Below are 27,668 nucleotides of genomic sequence, written 5' to 3' on the forward strand. Positions count from 1 at the left end.
GACAAAATGGTAGACAATCACACAGTACTGAGAATCATGGCCTAGCCAAATTGATATATATTTTTTGGGGACACAATTCAATCCATGACAATGCTGGAATCTAGGGTCCTCCTATAAGAATCTGTCTCCATCTCCCCTTGTTGGTTTCAAATATTCCATCTCTTTGCATTCAATTCTTCTTTACAAGTTGGGAACTTTGGTGGGTTTCCCAGGTAGATTATAGTATTATAGACTATTAGAGCTGGAAGTGGGCCAAGAGATCATCCAGAAAACATCCCTATCATCTTGGATAAAAGAGAAGTTAAGGAAAGTTACCTTGCTTAAGGTCACAGAGCAGCATGTATTACCTCAGTGCTGAGAATCCTGTAGATTTAAACTATTTGATATGAGCCCTGATGGCACAGTTGTTAAGAGCTTAGCTGCTAACCAGAGGCTCGGCAGTTTGAATCCGCCAGTCTCTCCTTGGAAACCCTATGGGGCAGTTATACTCTGTCCTATAGAGTCACTGTTAGTCAGAATCCACTTGATGGCAATGGGTTTAGGTGTTTTTTCTTTTTTTTCTTTTTCTTGGTATTTGATATGAAAAGTTTTAATATAAATAATTTGTTATTGGCACATTCATGCTGTGACTCTTCTAAAGTAATGCTTGAAAGTATTTTTTTGTTCTCTAATATCATAGGCTAAACATTTCCCTTATTCATTTTACAAATTCTTCCCTCCACCCCACCATAACCTACTTCAGAAAGTGCACAAGGCTATTTTGAACCAGGTCATCAACTGAATTCATGCAAATTCAAAATTACAGAAGTCTGAATGAATTCTTTTCTTTAAGGCTTTATTACACATTGTAGTCTTCTACCTTCCAGTCCAATATTAAACCACAGAATCCTGTTCCATTGAAGTTTCTAGCACTAATTTAATTTTAAACCTCTTGCTTGCCTTGGTCTAAGATAGGCCCTCTGGCAGTTTGAGCTCCTGACCTACTTCAGAGTTTCTTTTATGCTCTGGAATACAGCACATTTTACAGACCAGGTTAAACTCTAGAATAGGTCATTAATCATTGTGGCTCCCTGGGCTTTCCTGGTGCTTTTGAGAAGGAAGCAGACGGATACAAATAAAACATATGGGAAATTTTTATTTTAAAAGCTTCAGATCTGTTCACAGAAATCACTAAGGAGGGGAGAGAGGTACTGCTGCATACTAAATTTAGGTAGGTGGGGATGACTCAATTATTGGAAAATGCTACTTCTGACTGACAGCATGAAGCCCTATAACAGGCATGGCGAATATGAGGATTTAAAATACTTCTTTTAAATTATATAAAAGGCTATTGAATATTCTGAATTTATATCATATATTTATTGATAAGTTGAATAGAAATTACTTATTTTTTAAAACCACTGCTAATTATTTATTAGCTAAAAGACTAATGCATGACTAATCATGCATTGATCAAAGGTTTTATTTTATGTTATAGTACTATCAGAGTTTGGATTTCTGGTGAAATGGAAGGCTTGTGAATGTTATATATTCTTGTAGATTCTAAGCAAACATATTTATTTATTAATTAATGACGCCAAATGATCAGTACCCAAAAAACAACATAAAACTAAAACGAAAGAGCAATTAGATTTCCCAATTTAGGTGAAAACCAAGTAATAATGTATTTTGCTCCTGGTTCGATTTTTATATATATGATAAATGAAATTTATATGTATAATCATAAGATAAATAGGCACTAAGGAGCATTTATCTGAGAAAGCTCAGGACTTAAGATAATTTGGTATGGAGGATAGAAAGTGCGAGGTCATAGTAACATACTTTATGAGACCAGAAGCATTATTCTCAGCAGTCCCTGTTTAGTCCACTGGGCTTTGGCTCATTCTGATCTTCCTGTCTGTAGCACCCCCTCCACTATTCCCCTTCACTATTCCAAATCCTGCTCATCATTCAAGGCCCAGAACAGGTCTTCCCTTTTCATGAAGTTAATCATGAACAGACTAATATAACCATTCCCTGAGGCTTACTGCAAATATAGTTTGGCCTGTACAAGTTACCATTTAATTATACATAGCTCAGTGATACATTTCAAATTATGTCATATATTATAAATGGTCTGCCTAGCTATACTCATCAGGGGGAGTCGTTGTTATATACTGCACAGAAGTAGATAGAGTCTTATGTGTCATAGGTGCTCAATAAATGATCTTTCCAAAAAATAGAGGCAGCAGAATTCAACTCAAGACACAACATTAAGGACTCGTGTGTTTGTGTCTGTGTGTGTGCAGGTGCGTGCATGTTGTGAAGATTTTTCCTATTTGCATGGAGACTGAAAATATAGCGTGGAATGTGGTCTCAAGAGTTAAAGAAAATAATATTTTTGCCTACTTGGAGAAGTCTTTGGAGAGGCCTTGCTTAGAGTCCCTCCTGATGCCCTTTTTAGTTTCATTAATCCCTGACTTTTAGTCTTTCTTAGAATTGAAATAAGTGCAGGCTGATTCTCAAGATAGAGGAATTTATTTTCATTTCTACTTCATGACAATGTCATCTTAGATTTTATTTGAAGGTATTGCAAATGTAACCTGATATTCTGTGAAAAATGATTTTGCCAAGGAGACCATAATTTCTCAAGGGTTTAATGAAGCTATTTCAAGACCTTAAGAGAGGAAAGAAAATCTCTAGCTGAGGGCAGGAATTAGCTTAGGCCACAGAACATGGAGTTAAGATTAGTTAATATAAAAACTCTTTTTGTTTGTTTAAGCTAAGGTTTATTGAAATCTTTCTATTTTAAATAGATTCCTGCGGTGTATGCATTTTTCTTAGTTTTTGACCAATTACTACCATGTAAGTGGTTCAGTCTAAATATAGGAAGCCCACCACATTCATAAATTTATGCTTCATTATTTTGAATCACAACTAATGCTCTTTCTTCAGGAGATGTCTGTCTTACCAAGTCCCTAACTCCTTCTGATGGTGAAAAAGGGGAAGATAATGATGGCAATGGGGTTGAGTGGTACCTGATGCAGATGGAGTGGCAGAGAATTTGGGAGGATGCAAATAGAACAAGAAGGCCTGCTACTTAAAAATATATTTTCTTTCCTCTGCCATCACTTCACTTCCCTCCCCCATGTTTCCATCAATAAAAGATTCATCTGAGTTAATGAGCGTCTCCTTCAAAATGCAAATATATCCCAGTGAGAATGAAACTCTCAGTTTTCATGCAGCTTTTAATATGAAATACTCTAATCAAATTAGCATTCAGGAAACACGGATTTTTATTAGGTTGGGAAGAAGTGAGGGGATTTATTTAAAAAAAAAACTCTTTGTAATTTTTCGTATTACTTTAGAACATTTGGACAGTCAGATAAATAGTCATCAATGATTTGGAAGAAACATTTTGCAGTGGAATTGAAACCTGGTTGAATGGTCTACCTTACAGTGCAAGAAGTTACTAGGTGCAATGGGGCCACGGAAGAAGAGGGAAGAAATAGGAGAGTGGTTCAGCAATGGAAGCTTTCTCATGACCAAAACACTACTCTTCTCATATCTGCCCTCTGCACTTTGCCTCTGCTATTTACTCGGTCCGTGCTAATACCTGTGTTTACCTTACACCCCTACTGCCCATGTCTCTCCCTGGCTAACAAACTACCTTCTTGCTTCCTTTATGTTTCAATGTAGACATAACTGCTGACTCTTCCCGACTGGGCTAGGTGTCCCTTCTCATAGATGACCCCTTCTTTTATGGTATAATGCCTACCGCAATTTGTTATACGTTCTGCTAATCATTTTATCTTTGCCACTAGATTAGATAGCAGGGACTGTATCACCACCACAGCTAGGGTTTCTAACACAGTGACTGTTCAGAATAGGCACTCCATAAACACCTGAATAATGAGTGAATAATTTGTTGTTTTGTCCCTGTCCTGACACTTAACTGAGTGCCTACAAAAAGAATATTGTCCCTATTTTACAAATTAGTGATCCAAGACAAAAGAGGATCAAATAATGTAACCAAGGCCATTGTGGTATTAAATGGTGGGAACTGGAATTTAAATCCAAGCGACATTCTCCTGTCTTCCCAGTGGAAACATATATAATCACAGAGTCTCAACTTCCTACGGTTCAGCCCAGGTTGGTCTTATCCAGGCTGTTCTATCCAACACAGTGTCTTCTCATCCATTCTCCTCCCCTTTTCTCACTGGTAAAAAGGAGAAGGCAAGGACGGAAGTATATAACACAGGAAGTAGAATTAACTTTCATGTGCCTTGTTTGACCTAGCATCTGTAGTACCAATCAAATGGTCTGGCACATAGTGGGAACTCAATAAATGTTTAATGAACAGATATATGATACCCTCATTCTCTCTTATCAAAGAAGTATTATCAGAATTAGAACTTTCTCTTCTGAGTGCCAAGAATGTACTATCTGAAATTAGCAAGTTATTTATACTAATTATCAATTAGTGAATGAGTACTGTGCTAGGTGATTTGGGGCATAATTTAAAAAGATGTCATGATCCTGTCTTTCCTAGCATAGTTGGGATGATAAAAGAAAATAACTATACACGTACACACACTCACACACACACACACACGCACACACATTATCTATCTCCTGTCTATCTATTTATCTACCTATCTAACTCTATCCATCCATCCATATCCATTTACCAAGTGATACAAAGCTGCATGGAAATGAATTGTTTAATTGTGTAAAAATAGACTAAGTGTCCTTAGAGTTCAAGGACAGGAGGGGTCAGTGCAAGCTGGGAAGGCTGACAAATCTACCTGGAGATGATTTGGATCACAGAAATAGTCAGGATTTGACATACTGAGAAGCAGAGAGCAACATAGGCAGTCTAGGGATCACTGCAAGCAAATGTCCAGGTCTAGTAGTAGTGAGCACAACAAAGAGAGCTTAAAGGAAACTGTACCCCAAACAGACAAGTGAGGAGTGGGAACATGTGTGATGGGGAAAGCTTGGCATAGAGGAAAGTGTGCCTCGAGCTGAGGACATACCCAAATGTTTTCTGTAGTTTGTGAGTGTATGTGTATTTTCCAGGAAGATGAGAAGAGTGGATTCCAAAACTCACTTTATATTAGAAGTGAGTTTTTGTAGGTGATAGCGCAACAAAGGAATTAATCTATTAAAATAAAAAAGGTTTTCTCTCCAAGACAGAGCTGGGAATAACTGTTTCAAACAATGCCCATACTTTTAAACTGTTATATTAAGCTTACTGGTTGAACTAGAATCAAGGTGTGCAGCAGGTCACTCAGGTTAAGCATTAAGCCAAAGCAAGAGAAGAGAATGATATTGGTTATCTACAGCTACACAATCTTGGGAAATAGAAAACGTTGCAGAAGCAGGTTCTCCTAACATTTATAGATTAATCAGGAATCTTTCCTTCCTCTGCTGGATAAATATACCAAAACAAATGTTCCTCTACAGACTTCAAAGTCTATCCTTGATGTTTTCTGAAACACAAACTGAATGTTAAGTGCTAAGAGAATATTATTATATCCCAGCTATTTTCAGGTTAGTTTTTTCACCTGTTGTAACAGAAATTCCTGGAACTGTTATGCATCAATAATTGTGTTCTGGGTTTATTCTCAAAGACTGAGGTTGTAGAAGAATTCCTATTAATAAATAATTAACTCTTCATAAGCTATGGAAATGCATGCGAAAGCTGGAAAATGAATAAGAAGGACGGAAGAAGAATTGACACCTTTGAATTATGGTGTTGGCGAAGAATATTGAATATTCTATGTAATGTCAAAAGAGCAAACAAATCTGTCTTGGAAGAAGTACAGCTAGAATGCTCCTTAGTAGCAAGGATGGTGAGACTAATCTCACATACTTTGGACATGTTATCAAGAGGGACCAGTCCCTGGAGAAGGACATCATGCTTGGTAAAGTAGAGGGTCAGCGAAAAAGAGGAAGACCCTCAAAGAGATGGATTGACACAGTTAGTGGCTGCAACAATGGGTTCAAGCACAACAACAATTGTGAGGATGGCACAGGACCAGGCAGTGTTTCATTCTGTTGTACACAGAGTCACTATGAGTCAGAACCGATTCGATAGCCCCTAACGACGACAACAACAACAAGAAGCTGCGGAAATAAAAGTAGAATGCAGTGCAAATCACAAAGTGTATTTCTGATTGTAACAAGTTCTCAAATTTCATTCCTGAATTACATACATCTTCAAACAGCTAATTTAATTTTCCATATAGGTAGGGAACAGAGGCATGTGTATTAACTTAAATCCATAGGCTATATTTAACAAATCTTATCTAAAGCCAATAATTTCAAAATTTTACATTATAACCTCTTCATGATGCTGTTGACAAGTAGTCATGCTAGCTAAATCAAGTTTCAGGCTCTTTTCTCCCATCTGTGAGGTATGTATTGCTCTGTTTTGTATCTGGTCTTCGGATGTGGATTTCAATTTCACATAGGCTAAAAGAGGTATTCTACAGTGTGGAGTTACCATTCTTGGCAACATTTAGGAATTCTGTTTTTCAGTGATAAAAATAATTCCATAAGGAACAGAAGTTCAGTTTTCTTTGTTGCCTTTTTTATGTTCTTGAATAACGTGTCTCTTCTTGACAATTACTATCAATTCTACATTTGAACCTGTTGGCACAAAAGCCACATCAGACTTTCTTTCTGAGAATATTCTCAGAACAAATGAGTAATAACAATCTAAATTTTAGTGACTGTGTTAAAAAAAAGTTAGCTTTCCCACAAGGTTAATTTTCTGTCCTATTCTTGAGGCGGATAGTAGGATGTTAATCTTTAGAAAAGTAGCCTGTATGGCTACTTTGTTTTAAAAATAGTTATGGAAAGTCACATTTTCCAGTGACTCTATACTCTTTGAGCTATTTATCTTGTACAGAAGAGGGTTGGGACTAGGAGGAGTAGGGCTAGGAGGCTGATGGAATTCTGGGACTGTGCCAGTCTAGATGGAAAAGAGACAATACCGGAATTTAAATGGCTCTGTTTCAGAACAAGAGTGCCAGGTTCCAGTTTTGGGTGCATAGTTAACAATTTGTAATACTCTGGATAATTCACTTAATTCACAGTTAATTATTAGGTAACACACACACACCCATACACACATAAATTCTTGAGGGAAAGCCCATATATAAAGCCACTTAGAATGAAACTAGTCTGGCTGAATCTGGGGTGGTGTGAAGGCCCCAATGCTCCATCTCTTTGGGCCCCATCCTCCTGTTGGCACTGAGCAATCTGAGGTGCACAAGTTTAAAAACCATTGGAACAACTGCATTAAGACTGTTTCATATTTTGAAAAGGAAATTTTCCACAAAATTGATAAAGCAATAACATGGCAAAGAAATGAGAGAGACCCGCAACTGTCAGGTTGAACGCTAATCTATCCATACGATGTGCAATAATTATTTTCTTGGCAGTTTGACAGCAGTTTGATATGCCAGAGAAGATTATTGCATGGCAATAAAATATGAACCGAGGAATCTGTGTGTCTGTTGTTTTTCCCGGGATTTAACAACAACAACAAAAAAGTTTTGAAGATTCAAGATGGAACAAAACTACCCCCAAGGCAACATTTCGTCAGTTTCCCTACACAGGGATATTTTCCCCATCTATGTTAGGGATGAGGGGCCCTGGCGGTGAAATTGTTAAGTGCTTAGCTGCTAACCAAAAGATTAATGGTTCAAACCCACCCAGAGGCTCTGAGGGAGAAAGACTTGGCTATCTGCTCCTATAAAGTTTACAGCCTAGAAAACCCTATGGGGAAGTTCTACTATATCATATGGGGTCACTAGAAGCTGAAGATCAACTCAACAGCACACAATAACAACAAAACCTTAGTAATGATAAAGGAGTGGATTGGCTTCCCAAAATACAAACTTGGAGGAATCTGTGTAAGAAACATATTCAAAATCTTAAAATAACTAATCAGAAGCCTAAGCTGAGAGACAATTTTAATTTATTATAGATATCTAAAATATATAAATATGATAATAATCTGTCTCTTTTGAATATCCAGTAAGTTTATGCCTTAGTTTTAACTTACTTTCAAGTAATTACCATATTTTTATGCAAATAACATGTGCCTTTTAGGTTTGTTTGCCACCCCCCCCAGGTATTTTCATAAGCACTGTTGTGCCAATGTTTTTTATTACATGTTGCTGTAAAATAAGTGAGCATACTGCACTTACGAAAATACCATGGCGGGGAGGGGGGCAGGTGCAGCTGGCAACCAAACGTAGAAGGCATGTGTTACTTGTGTAAAAATACAGTAGATTGTGTAGAGTAGACAGAAGACTTTTCCTTTAGAGGATACCTTTTTTTTCCCAGTTAACTTTATACTGAAACCTCACACAGTTAAAGCTACTCATTTACTAGAATTAAAGAAAAGAGTTCTATTATCAGGTTTTCCTCATTAATTTCTATGGAAGGAAATACAGGAATGGGAAAGGAGAAGTCTTTTTTCACTGGAAACACAAAGGGGGTTGGTAGGATCCGATGCTGGTGGAAAAAATGAGAGGGCATGAAAGGTAACATAGTAGTTAATTTTGGAAGTAATTCAGATGCCTGCAGGTAGGAAAATTTAGGAGCCTGAAATCACTATTTTCCAGTACAAATCCATGAATAATGTATATAGCTGTGGGCATAATTTACAGATGACAGCTTATCACTCTGAGACAGGATTGTACAGCTTAACTGACAGCTGCCAGTCAACCAAGAAATAGCACTATAGTATTTCTTTCTATTGGTTTGATTTTTTTTTTTCTTGTGACTCCATTCATTCAATCTCATGGAACTTTGTTTCCATGAACTGAAAATTAAGACTGTGTTCCTGATAACGACATGGGAATTTGTGACCTTGACTCTTCCCTTCAGATGTGATCAACAGGTACAATAAGGAAAAAGACCTGGCTGCAGACCTTTTTTCCCAGTATTTTCTGCCACAGAAAAGAAGAACTGCAAGACCAACAGGAAGTAGAGGAGCCAAGGAAGTATGGAAAACAGAGTGGCTATGTGGCCTGGTTCTCCTCACACCATAAGCCACCTCTGTACCTGCCATTAAAGTGGAATCTTTAGTACCACCAAACTCAGACTATTGGAAAAAGGGACAGAAAAAGAGGGTTCTCCATTCTTCACCTGATGGCCACTAAAATGCAGCAGCTCAGCTTTAACTACAGTCCTTCCAGAAGAGAAAATGAGACTTTTTAAATTTAGTTCTTTCATTATCCTGCATCCACATTTTTTTTTTTCTCTTTCTACCTAAGTGATTCTAAAGGAGTAGGCTTCAAAATGCAGGTGTGCTTGTAACAGATATATTTAAAACAGAAAAGGAAATATAGATGTTATTTTCTTCAACACCTTCAAGCTGAGTTCTATATTTGGTACATGATTGGAAAACAAACCTAAGGGGAGAAACGAAATGTATTTCCTATTGTGCTCCTTCCTCCACCTCCCCCATTTTTATTCCATACCTACCCTAACCTTCTCTTAAAAAAGTTTTAAAATTTCTAACATATTTATGGTTAAGTTGATCATACAATCCTCACAGCTACCAGTGGAAAAACATTTTCTTTAGGCTGGTATTTCCTGGAGACTCCCCCTCAACAAATATGAATTCCTCAGGATATCAATAGGTGTTACATATAAACAAACAGGCAAAAATAGGTTCTGTCATCAAAAATGTTTGAGAAATGCTGGTTAAAGCAAAGTTTTATAGATTTATTTAATTCAGAACCTCTCAGAACCTTGAATGTGATAATTTTCCATGTTAATCTCTGAGATGGGGGATACAATTTGACTAAGAGAACTTTTCTCTTAGGAAAACCTTGTGACACCAGTGTTTCTGAGGAAGACACTTTAGAGCATTCTGGCTTAGACAAACTCTCTTAAACGGAGATTGTTGCTTAGAGGGTTTATACAGTAATTCAGTGTGGCAGTAAGCCGGCCCATTTACCCCCTACTCAGTAGCATCCCACTGAAAGTAAACTGCTTCTCTAATATGAATTTCTTAAAATCTGGTGTAGATCTGACTTTCATATTTCTTTGTTATTGTAAATGTATTTCTATAGATTTAATGATTTAACTGGTTCAGTTATGTATTCTTGTGATGTTTTCATTACAAGTTAGTTTTGTTAATTAATAAAAAGAAAAGACACGTTTTTCAACTTCAAAAGGAAGGGATTGGGCAACATCCATGTTTCCCAAGTTTGCCTCATCTTAAAAATGTGGCAGTAGGGTTGTAGCTGGGGTGGAGATTATTAAAAATTCAGAATCCTCAGGCCCCAATGAGATTTACTGAATTTCCAGGAGAGGGAATTAAAGAGAGAGAAAGAATTTTACAAGTACTCCAGATTATTCCAATAATCAAGAAATTATGAGAATCCTTGCTGAAGATGATAACTAAGGTTCCATTGAATTTTAAAATTTTATAGGTATTAGCAACTTTTTTCTTTGATTTTTTTTTATTATAAGGAGATAATTATGCTACTCATATAAGAATTATAAAGACTGAGTAAGTTCATGTGACAAGAATAGGGTGTTGCTATTAAATAAAATTTACAACGAAGATTCTTACGCATTTATGATTATGTATAATCATTACTGGCCTACTATAATCAAACATGTCAATCAGTATATGTGAATCATGGTTAGTAGAATTTTTTTTTCTCTTTTTAGACTTTACTTATATTTATCATGTTGTGGATTAACTACTTTTTAATGAACTTTTTGGAAGCAATACAGTTTTTAAGGGTTTATGATCTATTATGTACTTTCCATTATAAATGTGGTTTGTAAAATACAAAGAAGTAGCTTCGAGAGGATATATAGCTGGGGGAAAAATATACATAGCTAGAGGGGAAAAATATATTGCCCACAATCCCACCACCCAGATAACCGATGGAACCTTTATTTTATTTTGTTTTACTTTTTACTGTGTTAGCTGGGTTTTCCTTCTAAATAAGAGTCCACAGTTGAACTCACTTCCTAAATCAAGAAATAGTTCACAGCACACATTACAAGGCCTTGTGCTACTTGGGCAAATTCCATGTCTTCTACTCTGGAATTTCCATGTATGTTACAAATTCTTTGCCTAATTCTCAACCCATGAAACAAGAAAAACTAACTACTTCTGCCTGCCCTCATTGGCAACACACCTTGAACTACATGCTTGCCCCAACCTCTAGGCCCTAGGCTACAAGGGCAAATGAGCAAAGTAGCTCTTTCTTCACTGCTTCCTTTCTGTCCCTGAGTCTGAGTTTAACACAAGGCTCACACTAACTGGGGGAGAAAAACTAAGCCAGCTTGGTAACCGATATTCACAATCTTAGGGTGTCTGAGTTACCATAGCAACCAGGCTATTGCTATGTATTCTAAGCTAAATTATTTTTACCTGTCTCTTTTGACCACTTGTATTTTATCTCTTTACTTTAAACATCTACTTTCAACCTGATTTCTTTGGTTGAAAGAAGTTTTAAAGGAAGCAATGTTTTTTTATCCTCTCTTTATTTTAAAATATATGATGAATTTACAAAACCAAACAGGTGCTTTTTAAAACCAGTTCAACGAAAGTATTTCCCCTACAAGCTATGTCTTTTAGTCAGTGGCCACTAGGGTTTCATATGGATATGTATGCCTTCGCTGTCTAGGGTATAAAGAAGTAAAATTTTTTAGCTAATTAAGGTGTTTTAAACTGAAAGGAAGTTTTAATTTCGAATATATGTCAATAAGTAATTATCAGTACTGATATGCATTTGTTGTTGTGTACATACAGTATTCAGGAAAAATGGAATATTATTTTACATTTTTTGTTATTGTTCCCTTTTCAAAGTAATGGTACTCTTATTTTGCAGAAGTCAGTTGTTACTTAAACATCTATAGTTACTTTTTATCTTTACCTCAGCATTGACTAAGTGGTAGATAAACTCATCTGCCAAGAGAAAACTAGAAAACATAATCTAGGACCTCAAAGCTCTGTATTCTATTAAAGGCCCTTGCAGGTGAGGACTTAGCTGATACACCTTTGTATCAAGTATTGTACACAGCACTTTGATTTACATTAATAAGACTTACAAATACTGATTCCATAACTATCTTGCTTTTTCAAATGAATGTGCTTTATTCCTACTTATAGTGTCCCTATATTGTTCTTCATTTCAACTTGCATGTAGACATAGCCTACAGCCTAAACCCAGAATATGGAGAAAACATTGGATGGGAATTTCTGTTTTGTTGAACCAAGTTTTATGGTATTCTATAAATAACAAGCGAATGGATGCAAAACTAATGTCATATTAAATTGGAAATGTTCAGTGGCAATTTTAAACTCCTGGATTTACATTTCTAATTGAATTTAGAATTTTGTGATAATCACTATTTCTGGCAGTCCAAGATGATCTTTGTTGAAGTTTGCATGATATTTAAATTAGTTGAGGCAAGAAATGCAGCTTAGGAAAACATCTTGATCACATGGTATTGTGAATTTTGGTTTTTGTAATTTTAAGGGTAAAGAATCAATGAGGCTTTACAAAAATGACTTTTGACTAACTGTGATTTTTAATCTTGTTGCTAGGTGCCATCGAGTTCATTGCTAGTGATAAGGACCCTATACACAACAGAACAAAACACTGCCCACTCCTCCACCATCCTCACAATCATTGTTATGCTTGAGCCCATTGTTGCAGCCACTGTGTCAATCCATCTCGTTGAGGGTCTTCTTCTTTTTCCCTGATGCTCTCCTTTACCTAATATGATGTCCTTCTCCAGGAACTGGTCTCTCCTGATAACATGTCCAAAGTACATGAGATGAAGTCCCGCCATCCTCGCTTCCAAAAAGCACTCTGGCTGTATTTTTTCCAAGACAGATATGTTCTCTCTTCTGTCAGTCCATGGTATATTCAATATTCTTCACCAACACCATAATTGAAAGGCATCAGTTATTCTTCGGTCTTCCTTATTCGTTGTCCAGCTTCCACATGCATATAAGGTGACTGAAAATATAATGGCTTGGGTCAGGTGCACCTTAGTCCTCAAACTGACATCTTTGCTTTTTAAGATTTTTAAAAAGGTCTTTTGCAGCAGATTTGCTGAATGCAAATGTCGTTTGTTTTCCTGACTGCCGCTTACATGGGCGTTGATTGTGGAGCCAAGTAAAATGAAATCCTTGACAACATCAATCTTTTCTCCATTTATCATGATGCTGCTTCTTGGTCCAGTTGTGAGGATTTTTGTTTTCTTTATGTTGAGGTGTAATCCATATTGAAGGCTGTGTGTGGTCTTTGATCTTCATCGGTAAGTGCTTCAAGTCCTCTTCACTTTCAGCAAGCAAGGTTGTATTATCTGCATATCGCAGGTTGTTAATGAGTCTTCCACCAATCCTGATGCCACATTCTTCTTCATATAGTCCAGTTTCTCTATCATTTGCTCAGCATACAGACTGAATAAGTATGGTGAAAGGACACAAGCCTGGCACATACCTTTCTTGATTTTAAACCATGCAGTTTTAACCTATTGCATTATTATTGAAAAGTATTGCTATATATAAACCACTTTTAATGTGTAGGTGTGTCTGAAAGATTTTGTTTTTAAATACTATCATTGAAGAAAGTTTAGCACTAAATTTATTCAATTTGAGGAAACTAAAGAAAGTGTTAAGAAATTGTGTACTATTAAGGCCAAGATGATAAACAATTTTAAACATTAACTAATAACATAAAATAAATAATATGTATCTCCATTTCTAAAAAAGCCTTGACTTCTGAATACTTGTTTTGGATTACTATCATAAGTAGGTATAAATTTAGAGATACTGAATCACAACGAAGAGATAGTGAGCATATTTACAATGGACAAGTTCAGTGGAAAGTAAAAAGTCATAATAATAGAGATCATCCTTATGTCAATAATAGTGTAATTTTGCTTTTCCTACAACAGAGTTGTACACCACCAGCAAAAAATTAAAGGACATTTCCTTCTATCCTAATATAAAATTAATAAAAGATGGGGGATGAAACAGGAGATGATGCTAGAGATGAAACTCCTCTGTTACAGATGGTTTTGGTAAGGCTTTTGAAGAGTTCGAGGAGTTTTGGAGAAAATCTGCCACACTCTCTTCCCTATTACTATAGCCTTACTTCTTTGATTCGTTACTACTGAATATTCAGATTATGATAATATGCCAAATGTTACAGGTATGTCCAAATGGTGCACTAATTTCAGAGGAGATTTGGGTAACAAATAAGAGAACACAGATCAGAATCACAGAGAGGGACTCCTTTAGAGATTAAAAGCTTTATCATTGGAGTCAGATAACCTTGACTTGAAGGCTACTTCCACCATATACTCTGTGACCTTTGCAAGTTGCTTCCACTCTCTAAATCTGATTACTTTCCTATGAAATGGGGATGATAATAATAGTAGCAACTCATAGACCTATTATGTGGATTAATATTGATAAGCCTTTAAACCCCTTAGCACAGAGCCTGAACATAATAACAGTTCAATCAATGTCAGCTATTATTAAATTTACCACAATTCTATTTTCATGCTAATAACATACTTAAATGGATCCCAAATAATGGGAATCTATTTTGGTTTTAAGTCCTTTACACCTTTAGAAATTTCTTTCTTATTTGTGACCTAAGTCTCTTTGTGATTACGCTTAAAACTGATTTCTTTGAGTACTCTTCTTAGTGAAGCTACATGAAAACTATACAGGTGGGCTAGTATAAATCTCTTTTCAATCTTCAGTTCTCCAGACTAAAATCTCCTTTTTCATTTAGGCCCCTTTATATGGAAACCTTGGTGGCATGGTGCTTAAGTGCTACGGCTGCTAACCAAAAGATTGACAGTTCGAATCTACCAAGTTCCCCTTGGAAACTCTAGGGGGTAATTCCACTCTGTCCTATAGGGTCGCAATGAGTTAGACCCTATAGAGCAACGGGTTTGATTTTTTTTTTTTTTGGTATATGTCTTATTTTCTGATTATCCACATGTGAGTTTCCATTAAATTCACCAAATATTCCTTTTAAGCAATAAAGGCCAACTTGTAGAACTATTTGGTCATAATTTGGCCAGTATTGAGTCTAAAGAGAACGTAAACTTTTTAGTTTTATAATATAATCTTGTAGCATTTATTACATTAGCACTTGTAAGTGCTTTTGTTATATATCATTATACAGTATTTCTCCAAGAAGGCTATAAGCCCCATGAGGAGTGATACTGAATTTTATGCTTCTGTGTCTCAAGTGCATATGCAATAAGTATTAAGAAAATGTGTGTGTGAATGATGCTACTAGTCTGAATTTCTGTCTTCTCCTTTGCAACAGATATCTCTGTTTTGTTCTTCCTTAGATCCTCCCCTTGCCAATTCCATTTTTTTTCAGAGTGGTTGGCAGTCAAGAAGCCACACTTCCTCTACCACAAGGATGAGCACAGGACCCAAGTTGGCCAATCAAAGTTCTCTTTCTCTGGGAAGGATATGGACACTGGAAGAGAGAAGGCCTTTTTCCTCAGATCACCAACTCTGAGCAAATGTAAGACTTGAGAGTCTCCCATAAGGTGTAGAGTGAAGTCAATACAGAAGAACTCAAGGCTGAGAGAGGGAGAGTGATCAGTTGTTCAAACGAGTGCAGCCATGCCCCAAAGTAGATCTGCCCCTCCACTTTTCAGTTATGTGACCCAATAAAAGTTTCCTTCTCTCTTTCATTTTTCCTTATGGTGGTTGAGTTCTTGCACACACAAGTCTCATGTGACTAACCAATACCCACTACCGGCTGCTGTCGAGCCTATTCCAACTCATAGTGACCCCATAGGGTTTCCAAGGCTGTAAATCTCTAGGGAAGCAAACTGCCACATCTTTTTCCTGTGGTTTTGAACCACTGACCTTTCCGTTAGCAGTCGATAGTTTTAACTACTGCACTGCCAGGGCTGCTTTGACTAACCAATAGAGATTTGGAATCCACAATGCCATCTTTTAAAATTCTTTTGATGCTTTTATGCATATCCATGGAGAACGATCACATACAAAGCTTGTAAAAGCAGAACATGAGAACAAATGATACATTTTGTTGCCCCAGTATACACCCGTGCAAACAGTTTGGTTTATTTTTATTTAAAAGGGGGCAGATGTAGCCAAGAATATGATCTTCAACTGAGAATTGCAATGGCATGGTAAAAGCAGTTTTTTGTTCTCTGGCCAACTTTTCTTCTAACTCATTGTGTCTCCTCCACTCCACTAAAATTTGGTAGAAAGGGCCAGCCAAGCCCTCTCCTCCCCTAGGTGATAACTACTGCCTATCAGCCTGGACTAGCTGGATTATAATTAAAACAAAACAAACGTCTTATAAGAGTTATTTTCTATTTCTATTTCTTCCAAATGAATAGAGAAGGTCATATGGAATAAGGCAAAAAGAGCTGACGCATTCCAGAATCTTGAGCTATAAAACCAGCAAACATAAGGGGTTTCTGAAACCAAAAATAGCAGCAAGAACTAGAATTTTGCCTAAGGCAAGAATTTAGTAGGCAGGCATTTGCTGTGGGGATTTTTGACCTGCAACTTTACTCTTGCTTAATTCCCCTCAATGCCTTCAGTTGTTCTTTTCAGAACCTTTTAAAATTCCTAATATGTGCCATGTATTGTGCTGGGCACTAGTGATACAAACACTTCATGCTTCAGTTATTCTTTGGTATTACAGTTCCCCAAGTGTGCCCCATTCCAGATTTTTATTCCCCATCTGGGAAACTTCTCGAGCTTCATAACCACCACCCCAAGCTCCCAATGTGGGAAAGGTTTTTGACCATGGCACCCTCTGAACTCTGTGTTTCCCTGTAGTATAATAGTGTAATACTCCACACTTCATTGAAAAGTCTATGTATTGTACTTGTCTGTCTTCCTTACTTCTTGAGGGAGGACAGTTTGCCTTTTAATTCTGAATTCACAGAACCTAGCACAGTACATTCGCTCTTGGCTACTAACTGAAAAGTTGGTGGTTTGAATCCACCCAGCAGCATCACAGAAGAAAGGCCTGGTGATCTACTTCCATGAGATTACAGCCATTGAAAACCTTATGAAGTGCAGTCCTACTTTGAAACATATGGGGTTGCCATGAGTCGGAACTGATTTGATGGCAATGGGAAGGAAGGTAGGTAGCACAGTACATAGTAACTTTCAATAAATGTTTGTTGAATGAATAAACAAATATATGAGTGAATGAATGAATGAATAACAACATAGTCCCTACTCTGAAAAAGCTCACTCTGGCTAGGGAGACAAATGAGTAACTGGCTAATTCAAATCCAATGTGAAATAGAGGTAAGATCAAAACGATGAGGGAGGACATGGGCAGAGACTGTTTTCTTTTATGACTTCTTCTCCTGATGTCTGCTTTATTGCTTGTGCTCTGAGGAGTGTTTAAAATTTACTGTTGAATGATCTATGAACAAAACCTTGACTTCTTTTGAAGACAACATTACCATAGAAATCTATTAAGGGAGTAAAATAAATAAGAACATTAGATTAAGAAAACACTGCTGGCTGCCTACAGCAAATACATTCAGAATTCCCTGAGAAGGAGAATCAGGCCTAACAGAAAGACTATAATGAAGACATGTAAACATTTTAGGTTATTACCAAGTTATTTTTCATGACTAGAGGACAAGCTGCATGTTTTGAATATGGGAATTCCAGAGATAGCTAAAATTAGGAAACTTCACAAACACTAAATGAGAAAAGAGATACAAGATAGTCCTGTTATCAAGTGCTTAAAAGAAAGTTCCAAAGGATGTGTCTGGAGGCGGAATTTCTCAGTATTTGATTTCCACCTTGGACACTTGTAGTTCTGCTACTGAGAGCTAAAGGAGGCACTAAAAAGAAGACAGAGCTTTCCTGCTGACTCTCTTCTTTCCAGTCTCAGGCTTTATCCAGTCCCTCATCATTTCTGGCCCAGAATATAAGCCCTAAAGTGTTTACCTGCCTCCAGAAACAACTCCAATCACGCTGTAAACACAATGATCTTTAATGAAACATGTGCCCAATTCTAATCTTCCACCACCTTAAAAAAGTCTTTCGCCTGCATCATTCCTTTCTAACCGGGACACTCTGGAGGAGTGGGGGGACTACTCAATTTGGGGGTGGTGGTGAGAAGGTATAGGAAAACCATGGGGCCTTTTTGTGGGTCTCAGTTTTACTCAGTGGTAAGTAGTTTCAAACATTTTTAAAATATTAAAACAATATTGTATATTAGGGGACTGAATCATAGGGATTTTAAAGACAAAGCATGAGACTTTGAAAGAATGATGCTTTCCTTATGGCAGCTGTTGCATTTTACTCAAATTCCAAGGCACCTATGTGAAAAAGGTAGGGAAGCACCACCTAGAGGGGAAAATTCCAGGAGCTCTCCACTATAAAAAGCTCCTTTTCAGTTGTACCTCTCGCTGGTCCAAGAAACCACTTGCTCTCAGAAGACACGTGGGTTTTTGCGCCTACATAACTTCGTTCATGCTGTTTACTCTACTTAGACTTCCCACCCCTTTCTGTGTCTACTTGGGCAACTTCTCATTCATTCATTTAGCAAACAGTTGATGAACTTAACTCTCTGCCAGGTGTTCTACTATGCCCTGGGGATGCAGGGATAAACAAATCCTCAAGAAATGGAGGGGAGAGCAGGAGGGAGTCATACAAGAATATTAACAAACTAACAGCAATGGCTGGCACTGTTATGTACTCAGCACTGTGATGAGCACTTTCCATAATATGTACACTTCTTATATAAACTCTGAGAAAGAAGTTTTTCATCCCTAAAACTTGCCTCAATGTTACACAATAAATACCATTTGTCTCCATGACACATAGTAAATGACTTAGCCAAATTAAAACACAGTCCGTGTGACTCCGAGTTATGCTGTTAAATATCATCTGTTGCTGTTGGGTGTTATCGAGTCAATTCTGACTCATGGCGATCCCATGTGGGAGAGCAGAACTGCCCCAAAAGGTTTTCTTGGCTGTAATCTTTACAGAAGCCGACGATCAGATCTTTCTCCCTCAGAGCAGCTGGGTGGATTTGAACCACCAACCTCTTGGTTAGCAGCCGTGTGCTTAATCATTTGTGCCACCAGAACTCCTTGAATATCACCTAAAATCCAGTTTGATAAATAACTTCCTAGACCCAGCTTAAATGTTTCATTCTTTCTCTTTTTTCCTCTGAAATTTCTCCCCACAAAGCATAATTACTTTCTTCCTAAGCTGTGTTCCTGTATTCTTTATTAACGTATATTGTGTTATGCCTATTTGTACACGTTTCCTTTCCTGCTACGCTCAGAGAACCCCCAGAGCATATACTACTTCTGATCCATGTGTGCATCACCCTTCTTTGGCACAGTGGACTTGTTGAACGTGGCAGAACAGGGTGGCGCCTGTGGTGGACCAACCTCATGAAAACTGCAGAGATCACACTTGGCTGCCCACAGGTGGGAAGGTGTGTTTTGCTTGGCCTAAGCAGAGTTCAAAGACATTCTTCGAGTTAGTTTGCCAACTTTTAGAAATCAAGAGTATCTTAAATTCTGGATCTCCAGATTCTTTTTTGTAATTGAAAGATTTGGAAACATTGGTCAAGCATTCCTGCCTAGCCAAAATTGATTGTAGCTGAATGGAAGTCATCTGCGTTAGAGGGGGCCTGCACTCTATATTTTATCACAGTCCCCACTACTCCTTGATGTGCTACCATACCCACTTTACTCACACTACTTGCTGGACCCTGTCTCTAATCTTTGCAACCTGTTTTTTGTGCAACATATGAAATCTTTTCTTTCTATACAACCACATGACGGCTACTATCTATAAATAATAGAAGTTTCTAGGTAGAAACAATTGCAAGTAGAATTCAAAGCTGTCAAAACAACATGAACGACAGTAGCTTATTCATTTACCACTAGTTAGACTTATTTACTAAGGATAAGTTAAGAAAAGTGAAATGCTAAGAGAAGAAAGCACCTTGGCTACCCTAAATGTTAAAATATACACTAGGGATGATCTCTGTATGGCATGTATATTGTTTTATCTTAAATAAACATAGGCTTCTCAGGTCTGTTTACAACTGATTCATGGCCTTTAAATAGCTGTTTCAGATCACACATAAAAGGTTATTTATAAATGGTACTATAGTGTTGTTTGAACTGATTACAATTACAGAAAAACTTACTAATTCAAAATCTTCAATATTTTGAATAGAGATTGAGGTCAAGTTTACCTTCACATTGTGGATGCTTTATGAAAAGTTTTGCTAAGCAAAAGGAGAATGAAGAACTCCAAAGACACAAGCAAAATATTAGCCCAGGAGACAAAAGGGCTACATAAACCACAGACTGCATCAGTCTGAGACCAGAAGAACTAGATGGTACCACCAATGACACCCTAACAGGGAACACAACAGAAAGTACCTGACGCAGCAGGAGAAAAGTGAGTTGCAGAACTCAGATTCTCGTAAAAAGACCAGACTTAATGGTCTGACTGAGACTGGAGGTACCCTGGAAGACATGGCCCCCGGAATCTCTGTTAGCCCAAAACTAAAACCATTCCTGAAGCCAACTCTTCAGACAAAGATTAGATGGGACTATAAGACATAAAATGATATTGCGAAGAGTGTGCTTCTTAGCTCAAGTAGATACAAGAGTCTAAATGGGCAGCTCCTGTCAGGAGGCAAGATGAGAAGGCAGAAAGGGACAGGAGCTGGTTGAATGGACACGGGAAATCTGGGTTGGAAAGGAAGAGTGTGCTGTCACAGTATGGGCCCTAGTTGCACTTAAGGTCACATAGCAGTGTGTGTATAAAGTTTTGTATGAGAAACTAAAAAAATAAATAAATAAAAGTTTTGCTCAGCAAATATACTTAGTAAATTGTTCGTACAAGGACTGTTTACTTGACACAATTTTTAAGGTCATGCATTCCCAACAGTAAGTGCATTGTAAGCAAAAGCTGGCTACTGCTTGGGTTGGTATTTCGATGTAATAAGTACAAACCATTTTTATCTATTCTTTAAAGTAGAACTTCTGTTCGACAGTACCTTTTTACCCTAGTGCAAGTTGCAATATTTATTTAAAAACAATAAAATGTTGTTCCCGTAGAATACATTGTTTCATCCAGCTTTTTCATCATCTTAGACAATCTTTTCCCCAAGTTAGCTGACTTAGATCTGGCTCTACCTAGGAGAGGTAAGTGCAAAAAAGGAGGCCACAGCTAAGAGGATAACCCAGTGAGTCACCTAAAGCTTCAATAGATACATCAATAAGATTAAAAAGAAGCACGCTTTAATAATGTGACAGTTGGCAGCAAAGCAATAAATGTCCAAACATGATGAATAGCCAGTTAACCACCTCTACAACACAGTAACAATAATACCAAGTTACCCCATTTTTGCTTAGTCTTGTAATAGATAAAATCCCAGTATATAGCTTCATTTATCAGTTACACTAGGGGTCATTCAACATCTCAAGATAAATAGGAGTGAAAATAAAAGGATTGTCTCTACTGATAATCATTTATTACTGCCTTAGGAAATAAAAATGTGTTTTGTGGTCTAAAAAAAGAACACCAAAAACAGTTGAAATTGAAAGTAAAACCATGTCCTACCTGGGTAACTTTCTCCGTCACATTATGTGTTCGATCTTTAACCTTGGGTGCAATAATGGTTTTATCTGAAGAAGGAGGAGATGTATTCTTTTTTTCTGTTTTGACATCTGAAAAGTTCAGAGTGAGTTGTGGAATCTTGTTAATGGTGCTGTATTTGTTGAGGTTTGAATCCGATGTGGATCCCAGGAGGCTTGACTTGATGTGATTAAAAGGCCCTAAAAAGTTGGAAAGTATTTGTAAAAACGGTATCAGAAAAAAGAGAAGAAGAAAGAGATGGTCTTGAATGACCTGCTAGTGATCCAGGACCAATGTGGTCCTGATTCAGGCAGGACTAAATGCAGCCCGCTGATACCTGAACACAGGGCTTAGGGCCACCTTCTGCTGCTCGGAGCATAAAATCCTTGAGGATAAAACTGGGTCCTGGGTATGCATCCAGAAAGATAGCAGCTTTAGATCTTAATCAGCTTTTCATTAAGGTTTGGAATAAAAGGAAAAGTCCACTCCTGTTGATGGGCAAATTCTAACTTCAAAGCTTCTCATGAAGTTTATTTTATAATCTAGGGATTATTCAAGGAAGGACTTGCCTATGCTTAAAGTCACGTTGGCCATGTAATTTCTGAACAGGCTCCCCTGTTCTCTGCTTCTAACTGAGAAGTGACAAGGCAGTTGGTCACTTAATAAAGGGGTAAGTCCAGGTGGAGGAATGATAGATAAACTGAGAAGGTGTGTAGGGCAAAAGGCCATTTAATTCTACTGAAAACTCTAGGATCCTGTATAGGATTTTTTTTTTTTTCAATCTTTTTTTTCCCCCTTCATTCAGATTGAACACTGACTACTTTTTGAGAGGGGAAAAAAAAAGCCTCTATAGAAACAGTACCAATGGATGCTCTGGCAAACAACTTATGATGGAGGTGAGCATAGCTAGGCGATAGGACATGTGTAGGGTTGGTAGTGTCTGGTCACTTCTCATACCCTTCTTGTGAGAATAATTTGATGAGGTTCCGGGACTCCTGGTCCCCTTGTTGAGGATGAGTAAACTGACAAGCTATATCTTCTTTTGAGACAGAACCTGTTGTCTGTTGCTTATGGAGAATCAAGAAAGTCCCCAATGAGTTTCTTGTGCAATGGGCAATACTACACAGACCACTATTTAGTTCTTAAAGTTAGCATCAGGAAGAATTTTACAGAAACTATAGGCATTTCCTGTGATGTTATACCCTTTATCTTTGTGTCCCAGGGAGTGGTTAAAACATACAAACTTCATGAATGAATTGCCTAGTCAGCATATTTTGTTTTATGCTATTTTCCCCCTTTAGAATGAAACACATTTTAGGGATCAAAATGCACTTTAAGCACCAAGCAAATTATTGATAATTACACTTACAGACTCTGTATTTTGTGCAGTAATAATCAACTCAGCTCAGATATAATTCTAAGAAAAAATATACCCACCACTTGGTTTATATTTTTATTGTGGGGGCAAAAATCACGCTATTTTGTTTATAAAAGTTTCAAGTGATTTTTCAAGATAATTTATATCTATTTAAGTTGCAGTTTTGTTCATTGTCTGACTTTTATCCATGAGGATAATGAAGTCCATCAAGGTGATACATGTCATTGAGCTCTTCTGACGTTTGTCACCTGGTATGTTCTTATTTGCATATAGGTTTTCACTCTCTTTTCTATTTCTACAAAGACAGAAATAATACCCAAAAGTGGCACCAAATTAATCTAGCCTTCAGATAGGCCTCTGACAGAATCCTCATTCTCCAGGTCTTTGTAGATGTCCCCACCAGGCAGCACTAATTTATTACTGTAAGCTATTCTAGGTATGTATAGCATTCTATGGGTACATTTCAGGACTACATCTTAATATTTCAAAACTGTAAAATAAACCAGGAGTTCGGACTTCTTAGGTATCATCTTTTCCTGACCCTTAGGTAATTTTTCTCTACACAGAGATATTATGTGGTTATAGATGGTTGAGATTACATATGGTTGAGCTCAGGTATGTAGCTGAATTGTATTTAAAACCTTAGTCTTTCAATTCTCTTCCTATATCATCTGTCTCTGTGTTGGATTTCTATAGCAAATCGTCTACAGAGTTGTTAAAAAAGATAGGGTAAAAACACAAATCATCTATGATGTGTAGTAAGCAAAAACACACTGCTAATCTGTTTTGATTGTCCTTGGGACTAGTTCCAGTAAATCACTGAATTGGCTATATTGTAAGTGTGTGTTCTCAACTATGCTAGTATTTCACCCTAAACAGCATTTGTGGGGGCATTTTTGGTTGTCAGTGGTGGGAGGTTGCTATTCCCTCCCCTGAAAAATTGTTGGATGTGTCCCAATGGATGCTGATGTAGGAGAAAAGACTGCTTATCGTGATCTGAGACCTGAACCTGTCTCACATGTAAACAGCACAATCGGCTTTTTACATGACTTTAATATATGCTGAATTTTCCAGGGCTGCAACTACTATATAGATAGAGAGGAGATTAAACATTGTTTTGTTTAGAACTTTATCAAAAGTTGTTCACCATTTTGGAAAACCATGCCACTTAGTGCTATACTTCTTGTGGCACTGGAGCCACCAATACAAAATTTTAGACTGAAGGTTTCAGGCTGTATTTGGAGCTGTCATGTACAAATATGTAGGAGAGGAGATTACATCTTAGCAGTCTTGGAATCAAATATTATTAAATTTGCAGAGAATTGCAGAGTCAAGTTAAAATCATTAAAAAAATTTCTTTCAGGAATATATTATTGTCCTCCTATATTTGCAAAATAATGTGTGATAAAATGAAAAAAAGTATATGTGGTAGACACTAAAGACTTGGAATTATTTGTCTTGGAGTTGCCTGTTATTTTTCAGCCTCACCCTCCTAACTCCCTAGAGGTCGGCCACAACTTCTCTATAATGTCTTGATTGACATTTCTTTTTTTCAATCCATCTTCTGTTCCCCATTACTTATCAAAGTATAGGGTCTGCAAGATCCTTTTGAAGTAGTAGAGGATGAATGCGTGCCCTGGAATTTAGTGGAATTTCTTTCTTCTGTGCAATTCATTGCTATTGCATAATATCACAGAGACTCGTCTTGACACTGCACTTAAAAGCAAGGGCAAGCTCATTTGTGAGAACACCATACTTCTTCATTTTCTTCATAATCAGTCTTGGTATTATATTATTTATAATCCAGTTTTTGCTATTTCCCATTTTTAAAAATCATGTATAAATAAGTCTCATTTATTTTTATTTATTCCAGTGGTAGTTTTAATTGTTACCCACCCATGCTCCTGCTTCATTGTTTTATCCAGTACTTGCACAGAGTGTTTTCTCATGTCCTTAATATTCTTAAAGCCCCACTTTTTCATTTGATTGTTGCATTATGTCTTCTAGGGTAGCTATATTTCAACATTGACTTACTAATACAAATGTATTTCTTTTTATTTCTCATTTATATTACAGTCAGGGGATCATGTTGCTCTTTAAGAAATAGTATACACTGGTAGGTTACATTATCTCTGAATTTCCTTTCAGGAAGTAAAATCAGTATAGGAAAATATTTGTTGAGACAAGAGGGCACTGGGTCTGACAGGGCTGAGAAACCACTGGTCAACATACCTCATCTCAGAATATTGCAGTTGCATCATAGTCCCAAGTTTAGTTTCTTATTCACTGGTGGAAAAACCTTCCAAGCTGTTACTCTATTTTTTTTAAACTCTCAGTGTTAGAGATCTAATCTGGATTATATTTTAAATCCATACATTTAGTAAATTCAGAAAAACTTAAAATATTACTTAAAATAATTCAGACATGCTACTTAGATAAGGCATTTACAATTTATTTCATTGTGTATAACAAAGATCAGTAAGCTTCTTTTTACTAATTTTGAAGCAGATGTTTATATGCAGAAGTCTTTTAGAATCTGCAAGATGATCAGTGTTAGTTTAGGCTTCTCTAAAACCTAATGAAAAAAATTTCCACACTTTAGTTAAGTATTAGCAATATCCTTATTTCACCCGCTGTTGTTGCTAGGTGTCATCGATTATATCTCTAAAGCAGACAGAACATGAGGCCAAAAGGGAATAAGAATGAAGGGCTAGAAATCAGAATACAGGGTTTCCTACCTCCTATGTCTACATTCAGAGAGACCTTGGTTGAGGATTTAAAGGTGAAAGGTAGCCTCACTGACAGTGATCATGAACAGATGGAATTTAAGGTTCTAATCAAAGAAAGGAGAATAACCTGAAAAACAAGGTAAATGAATTTAAAGACAATGAGTGGGCAAGGGAAGTAATAGATTCAACAGAAAGGGATGCAAACCTCAAAACTGTAATAGGAGGACTTAATGTTCTTTAGAGAAACATTTGCAAGACAGATGACTAGACTAAATTTTCCAACATACTCGGAGAAGAGGGAAACCAGGTGACCAAGTAGACTAAACCAACATCTCGGTAAAGCTTTAACATATTACAAGTGTCTAATTAAATATAAATTAGGCTCGGTTCCAGCTACAAAAAAATTCCCTACATTTAGAGATCAATCTAGAGCCTAAAGCAACAAATGGGAAGAATTTTAGACTATAGAAAATTAAAATTTATATGATGAGGCTATTTAAATTTATCATGAAATACAATATGCTAAAGGAGAATATCTTCTCTTTCAGATGGTGCTGGAAACACAGATATATTTTTTAAATAATGCCTTTTTTTTTTTTTTAATGAAAAGATCATTGCTCTTGAGGGAATATGCCAAATGGGACAGGAGAAAAGGAAACCAAATAGGATGAGGTTGTTTTCAGATCATGAGGTCTTTATACAAAGGAGAATAACCTATTTCTTAGGGCACTGAGTTTATCTGACTAAAGTTTAAATTGCTAAAGTGCCTTAACATTAAAGACAAGGCAAACGCAGTGCTTAGTAATTAAACTTTGTAAAAGAAAACTGTCAATAAGCATAAGGCAACCAGTTTAATATAAATCATTTGTATTCAATATCCATATTGTCTTCTAAAGTGCATGACATAAAATTTACAGAAGAAAATTGTTACCACTGAAAATCAATTTACAAATGGTTATAAAATCACAAGATATGGCCAGCGTCACTTGTGAGAAACAATTTGTATTAGATCACTTGATTTCCTTTCTGAGTCAGTGATAGGTTTCATGGCGAGAGAGGAGGTGAAAGATGCAATAAATCTTTAGAGGGATTCTGTTTCTGTCTTACATGACGGATTCTAGACAAGTTGGAAACTGAACATACCATTTTCAGAGAACTGCAGGGTTACTTGGGATAATAAGGAAATGGAAGCAATAGAGGGGTAAAATTGTATTAATAATATTTACTAAGTGGGGTAACTGGGGTAAATTTTAATCGATGACTTGGGAAGTACAATAGGCAGAAAAAACACAAAGTTTGAGGTGCAAATCAGTTCAAGAGTGATTGAGGTTGTCTTAGATACTCCTCTCACATATTAGAGGAATTGTTAGAAACTGTAATACAAAAAATACTGTAATACATACATATATACATAAACAGCATATGCGATTTATTTGAACTTTTTTTTTACTCTTTGATAATGGGTTACACTTTTTAAAAAGAACTTTAATGTGTTATTTTAAGGAGTCAGAGTGCAAGGGAATTTTCGAAAGGGAAACAAAAGTGATCCTAAGAAAGAAGGTTAAATGGAAATTAATTCTAGAAGAAACATTGAGTACCAATTTGTTGTCTTTATATTGTGATATTACATCAAGATTAGTAACAGCCAGCTAGTACCTATGTCCACAGAGGAAAGATGAAGGGGAAGAAAATTACATTTCAGCAAGAAAGATTTAGATTAGCTCTTTGTCTAACAAGCATGAAAAATAGAACTTCCAAGAAAGTTAAAGAATGGCCACTTGTAAAGATACCCATACCACCTGTGCAAGGTGATTCAGACGACACCTCGCCTGAAGGGAATAAACCAGATGATCTTGAAGACCTTCCAAATACCTTCCTAAATTATTTATTTTATTTTGGTAAAGAAAGAAAT

The 27,668-nt window shown here is 36.8% G+C and overlaps 1 protein-coding gene across 2 annotated transcripts in view; it reads right to left on the reverse strand.

Annotated features, from left to right (window-relative positions):
- KCNH7 (potassium voltage-gated channel subfamily H member 7) overlaps window positions 1-27,668 on the reverse strand; it is a 532,073-nt gene that overhangs the window by 105,532 nt on the left and 398,873 nt on the right. For both annotated transcript variants that reach the window (XM_004375431.2, XM_012555277.2), the window contains one exon: window positions 21,635-21,849. In XM_004375431.2, coding sequence (XP_004375488.1) covers window positions 21,635-21,849 — 215 coding nt within the window. The remainder of the gene's footprint in view (window positions 1-21,634; window positions 21,850-27,668) is intronic.

This window comes from Trichechus manatus, unplaced genomic scaffold (genome assembly GCF_000243295.1).
Source record: "Trichechus manatus latirostris isolate Lorelei unplaced genomic scaffold, TriManLat1.0 scaffold00036, whole genome shotgun sequence".
NCBI classification, from domain to species: Eukaryota; Metazoa; Chordata; class Mammalia; order Sirenia; family Trichechidae; genus Trichechus; species Trichechus manatus.